This window comes from Dermochelys coriacea, chromosome 25 (assembly GCF_009764565.3).
Source record: "Dermochelys coriacea isolate rDerCor1 chromosome 25, rDerCor1.pri.v4, whole genome shotgun sequence".
In the NCBI taxonomy this organism is placed as follows: Eukaryota; Metazoa; Chordata; order Testudines; family Dermochelyidae; genus Dermochelys; species Dermochelys coriacea.
The window spans coordinates 567363-580018 of record NC_050092.1 but is presented as its reverse complement, the minus strand read 5'-3'; the positions used below and the strand labels follow the sequence as shown (position 1 = coordinate 580018).

General features: G+C 44.0%; 1 protein-coding gene across 3 annotated transcripts in view; it reads left to right on the top strand.

Annotated features, from left to right (window-relative positions):
* LMNB2 (lamin B2) overlaps nucleotides 1-12656 on the top strand; it is a 100814-nt gene that overhangs the window by 24308 nt on the left and 63850 nt on the right. For all 3 annotated transcript variants that reach the window (XM_043502851.1, XM_038383865.2, XM_043502853.1), the window contains exon 2: nucleotides 5056-5192. In XM_043502851.1, coding sequence (XP_043358786.1) covers nucleotides 5056-5192 — 137 coding nt within the window. The remainder of the gene's footprint in view (nucleotides 1-5055; nucleotides 5193-12656) is intronic.

The window sequence follows — 12656 nt, the reverse complement described above, 5'->3', positions numbered from 1 at the left end:
AATTAGGTAAGCTTGTGGAGGATAGGTCCATCAATGGCTACTAGCCAAGACGGTTAGGGTCCCACACTCCGGGTGTCCCTAGTTTGTGACTCCCAGAAGTTGGGAGTGGACAACAGGGGATGGATCACTTGATGATTTGCCTATTCTGTTCATTCCCTCTGAAGCACCTGGCATTGGCCACTGTCGGAAGACAGGCTATTGGGCCAGATGGACCATTGGTCTGATCCAGTATTGCTGTTATGTCCCTAACAAGTACATTTTTACTGGTGTGACAAGCTGCCTTCCCAGTTTCAACTTGCCATGCAGACTTTGAACCACGCTGAACCACATCCAAACAAACCATGGGAGATGCAGCTACTTGATGCACAAGTGGAAAATCAGACTCCTCTTCGTGGAACTGTAGTGAGAACATCGAATCCATTGAACACATCATAATGCAGATTCAAAGATGAACTGAATGATGTCCACTGTGTTATAGAGGAGGCCTTGAAATGGCTTATGGACCTACAACTGCATCTATAACATGTTGCTCTGCAGATGCCATATGTGAGAGAGAGGGGCCATTAACTTGTGTCCGTGCAGTCACTGGAAGTGCACAGTGTCCTTGTTCCCTATACCTAAAATATGAGTTCCTCCTCACTTGATCTTCAAAGTTAATAAAAACTGATTTATGATAACAATTTAAGCTATAAATTACCAATCCTGGTGAATGGGACAAGCTTTCAAGCCACACAAGCTCATCTTCAGGGCTGGGAAAGGTACTCCCAGCTTCACAGCAAAATGCAAGGTGGAACGGATTGTTTAGCGTAAGTAGTTAGCGCACATTGTGATTGACCATTCAAGATGGAACAATTATTTATTATATATAATTTTCTCACCCCCTATGTCTCTTTAACACAGTGGTTGTCAAACTTTTGCATTGGTGACCCCTTTCACACAGCAAACCTGAGTGCGACCCACTCCCCCCTTATAAATTAAAAACCTTTTTTATATTTAATGCTATTATAAATGCTGGAGGCTAAATGGGATTTGGAGGTGGAGGCAGATAGCTCACGACCCACTGAGGGGTCATGACCCCCGGTTTGAGAACCCCTGCTCTAATATCCTGGGACTGACACAACTACAGTTACGCTGTATACAGTCCTGGTGAAAACTTCCTGGTGTAATACATGGTTGTGCACAGACTATATAAAGGCCTTACTTGAATTTTGGAGTATGTCTGTGCTTCGTTCGTTCCTTTGTATGGTGTCTAGAAAATGAACTTGAACACCTTAATATCAGTATTCTGCTTGATTTGTCCCTGAGTTGGTCTACCTCCCTCTTGTTCCTCTTCTATGACATCTTGATCCTAAAGCATGCTTTGACATTGACCGGGATCTCTCCAGCTGTTCTGTGGCCTTTCAACTGTCAGTGAATATGAAGACCGGGTAATTAACCTAATCTGAAACTGGTTAAATAGGCATTTGTTTGTTATGAGACCTACTGTTAAAGCTGATGCTGCCTACAGGTCTTGTTGAAGTAAGTCTTAACTAAAATAATGTAGCTACCATGAGCTCCAAGCACAAGACTCTTCAGGAGAATGTGAAATAAAATTATTTATACAGCTACAAGTTTGTCATAGCAGGGGGGCAGAACTAACAAAGCATAATTTTCCTGTTTTGTCTGTGACACTCTTGTATCGGTCACTCAGCCGCAATGGTGACAGGTTTCAGAGTAGTAGCTGTGTTAATCTGTATCAGCAAAAAGAACAAGGAGTACTTATAGCACCTTAGAGACTAACAAATTTATTTGGGCATAAGTTTGTCACATTGGGCATAATGTGGCTGTTTTTCTGAATCACAGTCCTGGTCTTCTTCTCCTGTCTGACCAGGAGTTGGGATGATTTGGGGGGAACCCGGGCCCGCCCTCTACTCCGGGTTCCAGACCAGGGCCCTGTGGAATTCAGCTGTCTAGTGTGCCTCCTGGAACAGCTGTGCGACAGCTACAACTCCCTGAGCTACTTCCCCATGGTCTCCTCCCAACACCTTCTTTATTCTCACCACAGGACCTTCCTCCTGGGGTCTGATAATGCTTGTACACCTCAGTCCTCCAACAGTCCAGGTTCTCACTCTCAGCTCCTAGTGCCTCTTGCTCCCAGCTCCTCACATGCACACCACAAACTGAAGTGAGCTCCTTTTTAAAACCCAGGTGCCCTGATTAGCCTGCCTTAATTGATTCTAGCAGCTTCTTGATTGGCTCCAGGTGTTCTAATCAACCTGTCTTAATTGTCTCCAGAAGGTTCCTGATTGTTCCGGAACCTTCCCTGTTACCTTACCTAGGGAAAAGGGACCTACTTAGCCTGGGGCTAATATATCTGCCTCTCCTGTAGCCATCTGGCCCAACCCTGTCACACCAAATAAATTTTAGTCTCTAAAGTGCTACAAGTACTCCTCGTTCTTTCAACGGTAATGGTGGCTCCTGTCCCATGGGGTTGGGCCTGCATGTTGCAGCTCAGGTTTGAGACTCCTGCCCCTTTCTCATGATGGGGAAATAAAGAGCCATGTCGGCCTTGTTGGACACGGGAGCTGCAGCTGCCCGTGACTGGGGTCGGTGAAAGATGGGCTCCTTTTCAAACCTGGCGTCCAGCCTTGTGGTTTACAGGAGCCACCCATGAATGTGGACAGGCTTGCTCTCTAGCTACGCTTCTCCTCTGCATTGGGCTGTGATTAGGGTTACATTTCTATTGGTGTCACTGGCAAGTGCTGTGTGCAGGAGCAATAGTATAGCCATACTGAATCTCTGAAGAGAACTTCCTAAATTTTGCTGTTTCCATACTGAGTTAAGCTCCTATGTGCTACATACAACCTCCATGGTTATCAGCTGTGTAAACTAAACTTCTGGTGACTAGACCTTCAAATACTAGGCAGTGAGTTAAAGGAAATGAGTAAGAATGCATATGCGGCAAGTAAACTAAGGTTATGTCGCTGAAAAATGACTCTTGCGTGAAGTAATTTCTCAAGTTTTGCTTGGCAGAAACAAGGTTTACTTCAGAAGTTTAACAGGGTGAGCATTGTAGTTGTACCCCATTTTTTCTTTAGATCAGGTGTAACTCCTCACTTAAAGTTGTCCCGGTTTAATGTTGTTACGTTGCTTATCAATTGGAGAACATGCTGTTTAAAGTTTTTGCAATGTCCCTTATAATGTTGTTTGGCAGCCGCCTGCCTTGTCTACTGCTTGCAGAAAGAGCAGCCCATTGGAGCTAGCTGGTGGGGACTTGGAACCAGGGTGGAGCGGCAGCCCCCGCATCAGCTCCCCGCTCCTCTAAGTTCCCTGTGCGGCAGCCACCCAGCAAGCTATCAGTTGCTGGTAGTTCAGCTGTCCCTCCCCTCCACTGCCACGTGCTGCTCCTGCCCTCTGCCTTGGAGCTGCTCCCAGGAGTCGCTTGCTTGCTGTGCGGGGGGGGCGGGGGCGGAGAGAAGAAGAGGGGTGCTAATGTCAGGGTGTTCCTCTCCCCTCTGATCCTGCGTGCCTCCCCCTCACTTACCCTATCTCCATAGAGTTGACGGGGGGATGGAGACGACAGGGCTCAGGACGGAGGGAGCTTGCTGGCAGCAGCTGCTGTCTCAATTTGCTGATCTACTTAAAAAGGCAATATACTTAGAGTAGGGTCAGCATACTTAAAGGGGCAATAAGTAACACACACACACACACACACACACACACACACACACACACACAGTGTGTGTCTGTCTCCCATGCTGTCTCCCCTTCCCTCCATTTGTGCTGCCTTGTAGAGAGAGGCTACATTAACAACACTGTGTTAACTCTTGAAGGCTCAGCCGAGTGCTAGTTCATCATTTAGCAGTAAGGTATTCCCTGGAAAATATTCCACCCTCTGACTTGACCACCTGTATATAAAATAAATATAAAAATAGTCCTTTGGTGAAAAAAATTTCCCTGGAACCTAACCCGCCTCCCCATTTTCATTAATTCTTATGGGGAAATGGGATTCACTTAACATCGTTTTGCCTAAAGTCGCATTTTTCAGGAACATAACTATGTTAAGCGAGGAGTTACTGTATCTGAGTTCATTCTTACTGCTGCTGCCACTTTCTGATCTAAATTGGCCTTTCTGGAGATAGTGCAGCACACTTTATTTTTTCTTATCCATCTCTCCTGCTTTGTCCATCAAGTTTCTCTTCCTTTTCACCACTGTCTTCTTGGTATTTCTCCTGCCCCTGGATCTTTCCACTATTGTTAATCTCCTTCATACTTCTGAAGTTGGATGCTATTAGCTTTTCCTATAATCGTTGACAGATCACCTGCAGTGATCCTGGTTGGACCTAAATGCTTGTATCTGCTATACCTGGCTTGTAGTCTTATTGTGTCCTAAAAGCAGAAAAAGCTTGGCAACTTAAAAACAAAAGCATAAGGAGAGATGGCTGTTGGGTAGAGAAAGGGAATGAATGGGTGGCTGGAGGCAGCGTGGAGGTGGCTTACATTTTCTAGGATTTCAGGGGGTAACCCGTACTACATAATAGGAACAGCAGGAGAGGAAGCACACATCTTTGTAGGTATTACTGAAAATAAACTGTTGGCCAGACTAACTGTTGGATTCTAAATTTAAAGATGTAAAACTATGTTAAGATATCAAATCTTAATTTCCTCAATCCAAAGTCACTTGTGGTTTATATCTTAGGGATGATACTATCTCAAGTAACCTAATAAAGCGGTAGTATTCTAAGTAAATGGGAATAGATAGTATCTGATCCGAAGGCTTAATCCACTTCAGTTTGGTTCTTAGACTTGGTGTTGTAAACCTGAGTGTTCATTTCTCTATTTTGGTTCTTTAAATAAATCCTTAATTAAAGGAATGGATCACTTCTAAACAGTAGGTCCATGCTTTCTGTTCAGTGTAGTATGGTGTATCTTTCTTGTCTTAAAACAAGAATCAAGAAACCCATTGGTCACTTCCATAAATAGAGATTTCATTGAAATAAAACTTAAATTTTTTACTTTCTTTCTGAAATTCAGTCTTCAGGACAATCACTGTATCTATTTCTTTCATTATCTTAGGTGAGTGGAGTCAAGACCCTCTATGAATCTGAGCTGGCTGATGCCCGAAGAGTTCTGGATGAGACTGCAAGAGAGAGGGCCAAACTACAGATTGAAATAGGAAAGCTAAGAGCAGAACTTGATGAGGTCAATAAGAAGTAAGGAAACTGAACTTCAGTGTGATTTTACTCCCATTCAGAATAATGGGTAACACTAGCACATTTTAGATTGGGATTGATGGATGTCCTTCTAAAGTGTGCTATAGCTCTAAAAAAAAGTTACGGGCTTGATGCAGGAATCGCTTGGTGAAATTTTCTGTCCTGCTTTGTGCAGTATTCTGACCAGATGACCATAATTGTGTCTCATGGCATTAAAATCTGACCACCTTCTTTGAGTGCTTGTACATATCCATTTCAATGTAAGTGTGTGCACCCCGAGCCCAGTTGAGGCAAAAATTTCCAGCAGCGGAATCTGTTGGATCAGCTTTAATGCGTTCTGGTGTCGCATGTTCATAGCACTGGTATAAAGGGCCATGCTGGATCCTACTCTCCTTCAGTTCCTTCTTACTGCTTGTGATGGTTGCTGGAAATCTTCTCCCTTAGTGGTTTTCTAATCTTTAAGAACATAAGAATGGCCATACTGGGTCAGACCAAAGGTCCATCCAGCCCAGTATCCTGTCTGCTGACAGTGGCCAATGCCAGATGCCCCAGAGGGAGTGAACCTAACAGGAAATGATCAAGTGATCGCTCCCTTTATTCATAGATTCATAGATACTAAGGTCAGAAGGGACCATTCTGATCATCTAGTCCGACCTCCTGCACAGCGCAGGCCACAGAATCTCACCCACCCGCTCCTATGAAAAACCTCACCCATGTCTGAGCTATTGAAGTCCTTAAATCATGGTTCAAAGACTTCAAGGAGCAGAGAAGCCTCCCTCAAGTCAACCGTGCCCCATGCTACAGAGGAAGGCAAAAAACCTCCAGGGCCTCTCCAATCTGCCCTGGAGGAAAATTCCTTCCTGACCCCAAATATGGCAATCAGCTAAACCCTGAGCATATGGGCAAGATTCACCAGCCAGATACCACAGAAAATTCTTTCCTGGGTAACTCAGGTCCCATCCATCTAATATCCCATCTCAGGGGATTAGTCCTTTTTACCCTGAATATTTAAAGATCAATTACTTACCAAAATCCCATCATACCATCTCCTCCATAAACTTATCAAGTAGAATCTTAAAACCAGATAGATCTTTTGCCCCCACTGCTTCCCTTGGAAGGCTATTGCAAAACTTCACTCCTCTGATGGTTAAAAACCTTTGTCTGATTTCAAGTCTAAACTTCCTGGTGGCCAGTTTATACCCATTTGTTCTTGTGTCCACATTAGTGCTGAGCTGAAATAATTCCTCTCCCTCTCCTGTATTTATCCCTCTCATATATTTATAGAGAGCAATCCTATCTCCCCTTAACCTTCTTTTAGTTAGGCTAAACAAGCCAAGCTCCTTAAGTCTCCTTTCATAAGACCAGTTTTCCATTCCTCTGATCATCCTAGTAGCCCTTCTCTGTACCTGCTCCAGTTTGAATTCGTCCTTTTTCAACATGGGAGACCAGAATTGCACACAGTATTCTAGGTGAGGTCTCACCAGTGCCTTGTCTAATGGTACTAAAACCTCCTTATCCCTACTGGAAATGCCTCTCCTGATGCATCCCAAAACCGCATTCACTTTTTTCACAAGCATATCACATTGGCAGCTCATACTCATCCTATGATCAACCAATACTCCAAGGTCCTTCTCCTCTTCCGTTACTTCTAATTGATGCGTCCCCAATTTATAACTAAAATTCTTGTTGTTAATCCCTAAATGCATAACCTTACACTTCTCACTATTAAATTTCATCCTATTACTATTACTCCAGTTTACAAGGTCATCCAGATCCTCCTGTATAATATCCCGATCCTTCTCTGAATTGGCAATACCTCCCAGGTTTGTATCATCTGCAAACTTTATTAGCGCACACCCACTTTTTGTACCAAGGTCAGTAATAAAAAGATTGGTCCCAAAACCGATCCCTGAGGAATTCCACTGGTAACCTCCCTCCAACCTGACAGTTCTCCTTTCAGTAGGACCTATTGCAGTCTCCCCTTTAACCAATTGCTTATCCACCTTTTGATGTTCATATTGATCCCCATCTTCTCCAATTTAACTAATAATTCTCCATGTGGCACGGTATCACATGCCTTACTGAAATCTAGGTAAATTAGATCCACTGCATTTCCTTTATCTAAAAAATCTGTTCCTTTTTCAAAAAAGGAGTTTAGGTTGGTTTGTCACGATCTACCTTTTGTAAAACCATGTTGTATTTTGTCCCATTTACCATTGACTTCAATGTCCTTAACTAATTTCTCCTTCAAAATTTTTTCCAGGACCTTGCATACTACAGATTTCAAACTAACTGGCCTGTAGTTACCCGGATCACTTTTTTTTCCTTTCTTAAAAATAGGAACTAGATTAGCAATTCTCCAATCATTCGGTACTACTCCTGAGTTTACAGATTCATTAAAAATTCTTGCTAATGGGCTTGCAATTTCAGGTGCCAATTCTTTTCATATTCTTGGATGAAGATTATCTGGGCCCCCCCGATTTAGTCCCATTAAGCTCTTTGAGTTTCGCTTCTACCTCAGATATGGTAATATCTACCTCCATATCCTCATTCCCATTTGTCATGCTACCATTATCCCTAAGATCCTTTTTAGCCTTATTGAAGACTGAGGCCAAGTATTTGTTTAGATATTGGGCCATGCCTAGATTATCTTTCACCTCCACTCCATCCTCAGTGTTTAGCGGCCCCACTTCTTCTTTCTTAGTTTTCTTCTTATTTATATGGCTATAGAACCTTTTACTATTGGTTTTAATTCCCTTTGCAAGTTCCAACTCTACTCGACTTTTAGCCCGTCTCACTTTATCCCTACATGTTCTGACCTCAATTAGGTAGCTTTTCTTGCTGATCCCTCCCATCTTCCACTCCCTGTATGCTTTCTGCTTCTTCTTAATCACCTCTCTAAGATGCTTGCTCATCCAGCTTGGTCTACAACTCCTTCCTATGAATTTTTTCCCCTTTCTTGGGATACAGGCTTCCGATAGCTTCTGCAGCTTTGATTTAAAGTAATCCCAGGCCTCCTCTACCTTTAGAGCCATAAATTCTTCAGTCCAATCCACTTCCCTAACTAATTGCCTTAATTTTTGAAAGTCAGCCCTTTTGAAATCAAAAACTCTAGTAGCAGATTTGTGTTAATCCTTCCATTTAGTTTGAACTGAATTAGCTCCTGATCACTTGAGCCAAGATTGTCCCCTACAACCATTTCTTGTATGAGGTCCTCGCTACTCACCAAAATTAAATCTAAAATGGCATCCCCTCGAGTCGGTTCAGCAACTACTTGATGAAGGAATCCATCAGCTATGGCATCTCTGAAAATCTGAGCCCTATTATTCTAATAGCACTGGTCCTCCAGTCTATATCTGGGAAGTTAGTCTCCCATGATCACGCAGTTTCCATTAGTATTTACTTGATTACAAACATTAAAAAGGGCTCTATCCATATCCAAATTAGATCCCGGAGGTCTATAGCACACTCCAAGCACTATTGTAGGAGAGGCTTTACTAGTTATCTTCCCCAATGTAATTTTTGCCCAGACGGACTCTGTCTTATCCATTGCATCGCTTCTTATTTCTTTACATTCTACCTCATCATTGATATACAATGCTACTCCACCACCTTTACCTTTGTTTCTGTCTTTCCTAAACAGCACATCCCCTTCAATACCTGTAGTCCAGTCATGACTACTATTCCACCATGTTTCTGTTAGCCCTATAATATCTGCAAAAAGAAAAGGAGGACTTGTGGCACCTTAGAGACTAACAAATTTATTAGAGCATAAACTTTCGTGAGCTACAGCTCAGTGAGCTGTAGCTCACGAAAGCTTATGCTCTAATAAATTTGTTAGTCTCTAAGGTGCCACAAGTCCTCCTTTTCTTTTTGCGAATACAGACTAACACGGCTGCTACTCTGAAACCTATAATATCTGTTTTTACTTCCTGCACCAGTAGCTCTCGTTCCTCCATTTTGTTACCTAGGCTCCTCGCATTGGTGTACAAGCATCTTAATTTTTGCTGTTTGGCCTCGCTCACATTTTGTACCCTATTAGGCACAGTCATTCTACAGCCAGTATAACCTATTGGACTAGTATCCACAGCGCCCTCGCTCCTTATATACATTCTCCTACCCACGGCTGTATCCTTTCTTACTTCGTCGTCTTCCCTCTCAATGCTAAAATCTGGCGTGGAGATTACCTTGACATCTCCCAACCATCTCCCCCAAATTTAAACTCCCAAACTCCCCCTAGTTTAAAGCTCTCTTTATCAGTTGTGCCAGCCTTGATCCTAGAAGTCTTTCCTTCCCTACTCAGATCAAGTCCATCCCGAGAGAACTGTCCTCTTTCTGTGAATGCCTCCCAGTGGCCACACATCCCAAAGCCCTCCTTATAGCACTACTGCCTAAGCCATCTGTTGACAGTCATAATCTTGTCACACCTTTGTTGCCCTTCTCTAGGAACAGGAAGGATCCCACTAAAGATCTCCCCTGCCATCCATCTCCACCCCCTACAAACAGAGGCCAGGGACACCATTCCTTACCCATCCTGGCTAATAGCCATTAACGGACTTAACCTAAATGGATTTAACCATGAATTTAAACCCTGTTATAGTCCTAGCCTTCACCACCTCTTCATACAAGGAGTTCCACAGGTTAACTGTGCGCTGAGTGAAGAAGAACTTTCTTTTGTTTTAAACCTGCTACCCATTAATTTCATTTGGTGGCGCCTAGTTCTTATATTATGGGAACAAGTAAATAACTTTTCCCTATTCACTTTCTCCATACCACTCGTGATTTTATATGCCTCTATCATATCCTCCCCTTAGTCTCCTCTTTTCCAAGCTGAAAAGTCCTAGCCTCTTTAATCTTTCCTCATATTGGACCCGTTCCAAAGCCGTAATCATTTTAGTTGCCCTTTTCTGAACTCTTTCTAATACCAGTATATCTTTTTTGAGATGAGGACCACATCTGTATGCAGTATTCAAGAGGTGGGTGTACCATGGATTTATATAAGGGCAATAAGATATTCTCCATCTTATTCTCTATCCCTTTTTTAATGATTCCTAACATCCCGTTTGGTTTTTTGACTGCTGCTGCAGACTGCGTGGATGACTTCAGAGAACTATCCACGATGACTCCAAGATCTTTCTCCTGATTAGTTGTAGCTAAATTAGCTCCCATCATATTGTATGTATAGTTGGGGTTATTTTTTTCCAATGTGCATTACTTTACATTTATCCACATTAAATTTCATTTGCCATTTTGTTGCCCAATCACTTAATTTTGAGAGAGCTTTTTGAAGTTCTTCAGTCTGTAAATAGTTCTCATAGTTTTTACTAGTTAGGGTAGGTTAAGATAGTTTGGATGCCTCTGTTCATAGATAGCAGAGTTGTCCTTCGTCCTGGTGCCAAGACTTGCCTTTGAACGATCCATGGTCGAGCAAGTGTTTAGGGGAAGCTCATAGGAAGGACCTCTGCTAAATTTGTAAAGAATTCAAGCCCTGGACCTAGAAGGACCACACTGCTCGTTTGAAGGTCCTCTGCTTGGAGGCAGCCTTCAGACTGGCCTTGGACCCGCAGCTTCAGTTTTTTTTCAGAGTGCTCCTCCATCAACACAAGTCCCTCGGCACTCATAGTCTTCGCCAGTGCCTAAGAAGAAGCACCAGGAGAAGAGCTGGTCTCCGGTGCCAAAGGACAAAGACGGAGAGAGTGAGACCCATGCCAGGCTGCTCTTCATCCCTGGTACCACATCACCAGGTGCCCACAGCCCTGGTTCCGCAGCATCCTATAATGCCCACTCAAGACCATTGTACTGGCCAATTTGCGGTCCCATCGATCTCTGAAGTATTTGCAGATGCAAGGGTTCTTTTGACCCTACCGGTACCAGGCTTCACAGTCAGGGCTTGGCTCCGCCACTGCCCCAAAGTGGCAGGGAATTGATACCAGTACCTAGGCAGTCAGTGCGTCAGCTGTCCAAGAGGAAACCCTCGGTGACAGCCTCAAGGTCCCCCAGGCAGCCTTCTCCAGCACCCAGTGGCACAACACTCCAACTTGCCTCTTTGTCCTCATTAGACTCGGAGGAGGATTAGTAATTCTCCCCCCCCACCCTCCCCAACCAAAGTGACCGACTTCGCTGCTCCCTGGGCTTTTCCCACTCCATTACGGCACTGAGTTAATCAGGACCTCTGGGTGCCTGGCCACCATACTCGTGGGGCCCAACCATCATGCAGTGGCCTTTGGAATCCGTGAGTGTTTCGTCCACCACAAAGGGACTCGTTAGAGATGATCTTATTTGATTGTGTTGGAGGCTACAGCGTCCCTAGTACCGCAGCATCCCTAGACGCCCTGGAACCTGACTCCGGTACCAACCATGGTACCAAACCCCAAGAGGAAGCCCCTTCAGGCTCCCCATCTGGGTTTAGCTTCCTCTTCATCCTCTCTGGATGAAGCCCCAGTGGCACCCGGGGTGTCTCCACCTCCAGATGACCAGAAGGCATACCAACACCTACTGAAATGGGTAGCCTCAAACCTAGGGGTCCAAGCAGAGGTGGTTAAGGAGGTGACTCGGCCTCATGGATATTCTGTGGTCAGTGGTCCTGTCCAGAGTTGCTTTGCTTCTACACAAGGCCATCATGGACCCTTTTAAGGTGTCAGAGTAGCAGCCGTGTTAGTCTGTATTCTCAAAAAGAAAAGGAGTACTTGTGGCACCTTAGAGACTAACAAATTTATTAGAGCATAAGCTTTCGTGAGCTACAGCTCACTTCATCGGATGCATTTGGTGGAAAAAACAGAGGAGAGATTTATATACACACACACACACACACACACACACACACACACACACACACACACACACACACACACACACACACACACACACACACACACACACACACACACACACACACAGAGAACATGAAACAATGGGTTTATCATACACACTGTAAGGAGAGTGATCACTTAAGCCATCACCAGCAGCGGGGGGGGGGGGGGGGGGAGGGGAAGGAGGAAAACCTTTCATGGTGACAAGCAAGGTAGGCTAATTCCAGCAGTTAACAAGAATATCAGAGGAACAGTGGGGGGTGGGGTGGGGGGGAGAAATACCATACTAACAAATTTATTAGAGCATAATTTGCAAACTGGATACAATTAACTTAGGCTTGAATAGAGACTGGGAATGGATGAGTCATTACACAAAGTAAAACTATTTCTCCATGTTATTTCTCCCCTCCACCCCACCCCCCACTGTTCCTCTGATATTCTTGTTAACTGCTGTGCTGGTGATGGCTTATCTTAAGTGATCACTCTCCTTACAAATGCATCCGATGAAGTGAGCTGTAGCTCAGGAAAGCTTATGCTCTAATAAATTTGTTAGTCTCTAAGGTGCCACAAGTCCTCCTTTTCTTTTTGCGAATACAGACTAACACGGCTGCTACTCTGAAACCTCTCCTTACAGTGTGTATGATAAACCCATTGT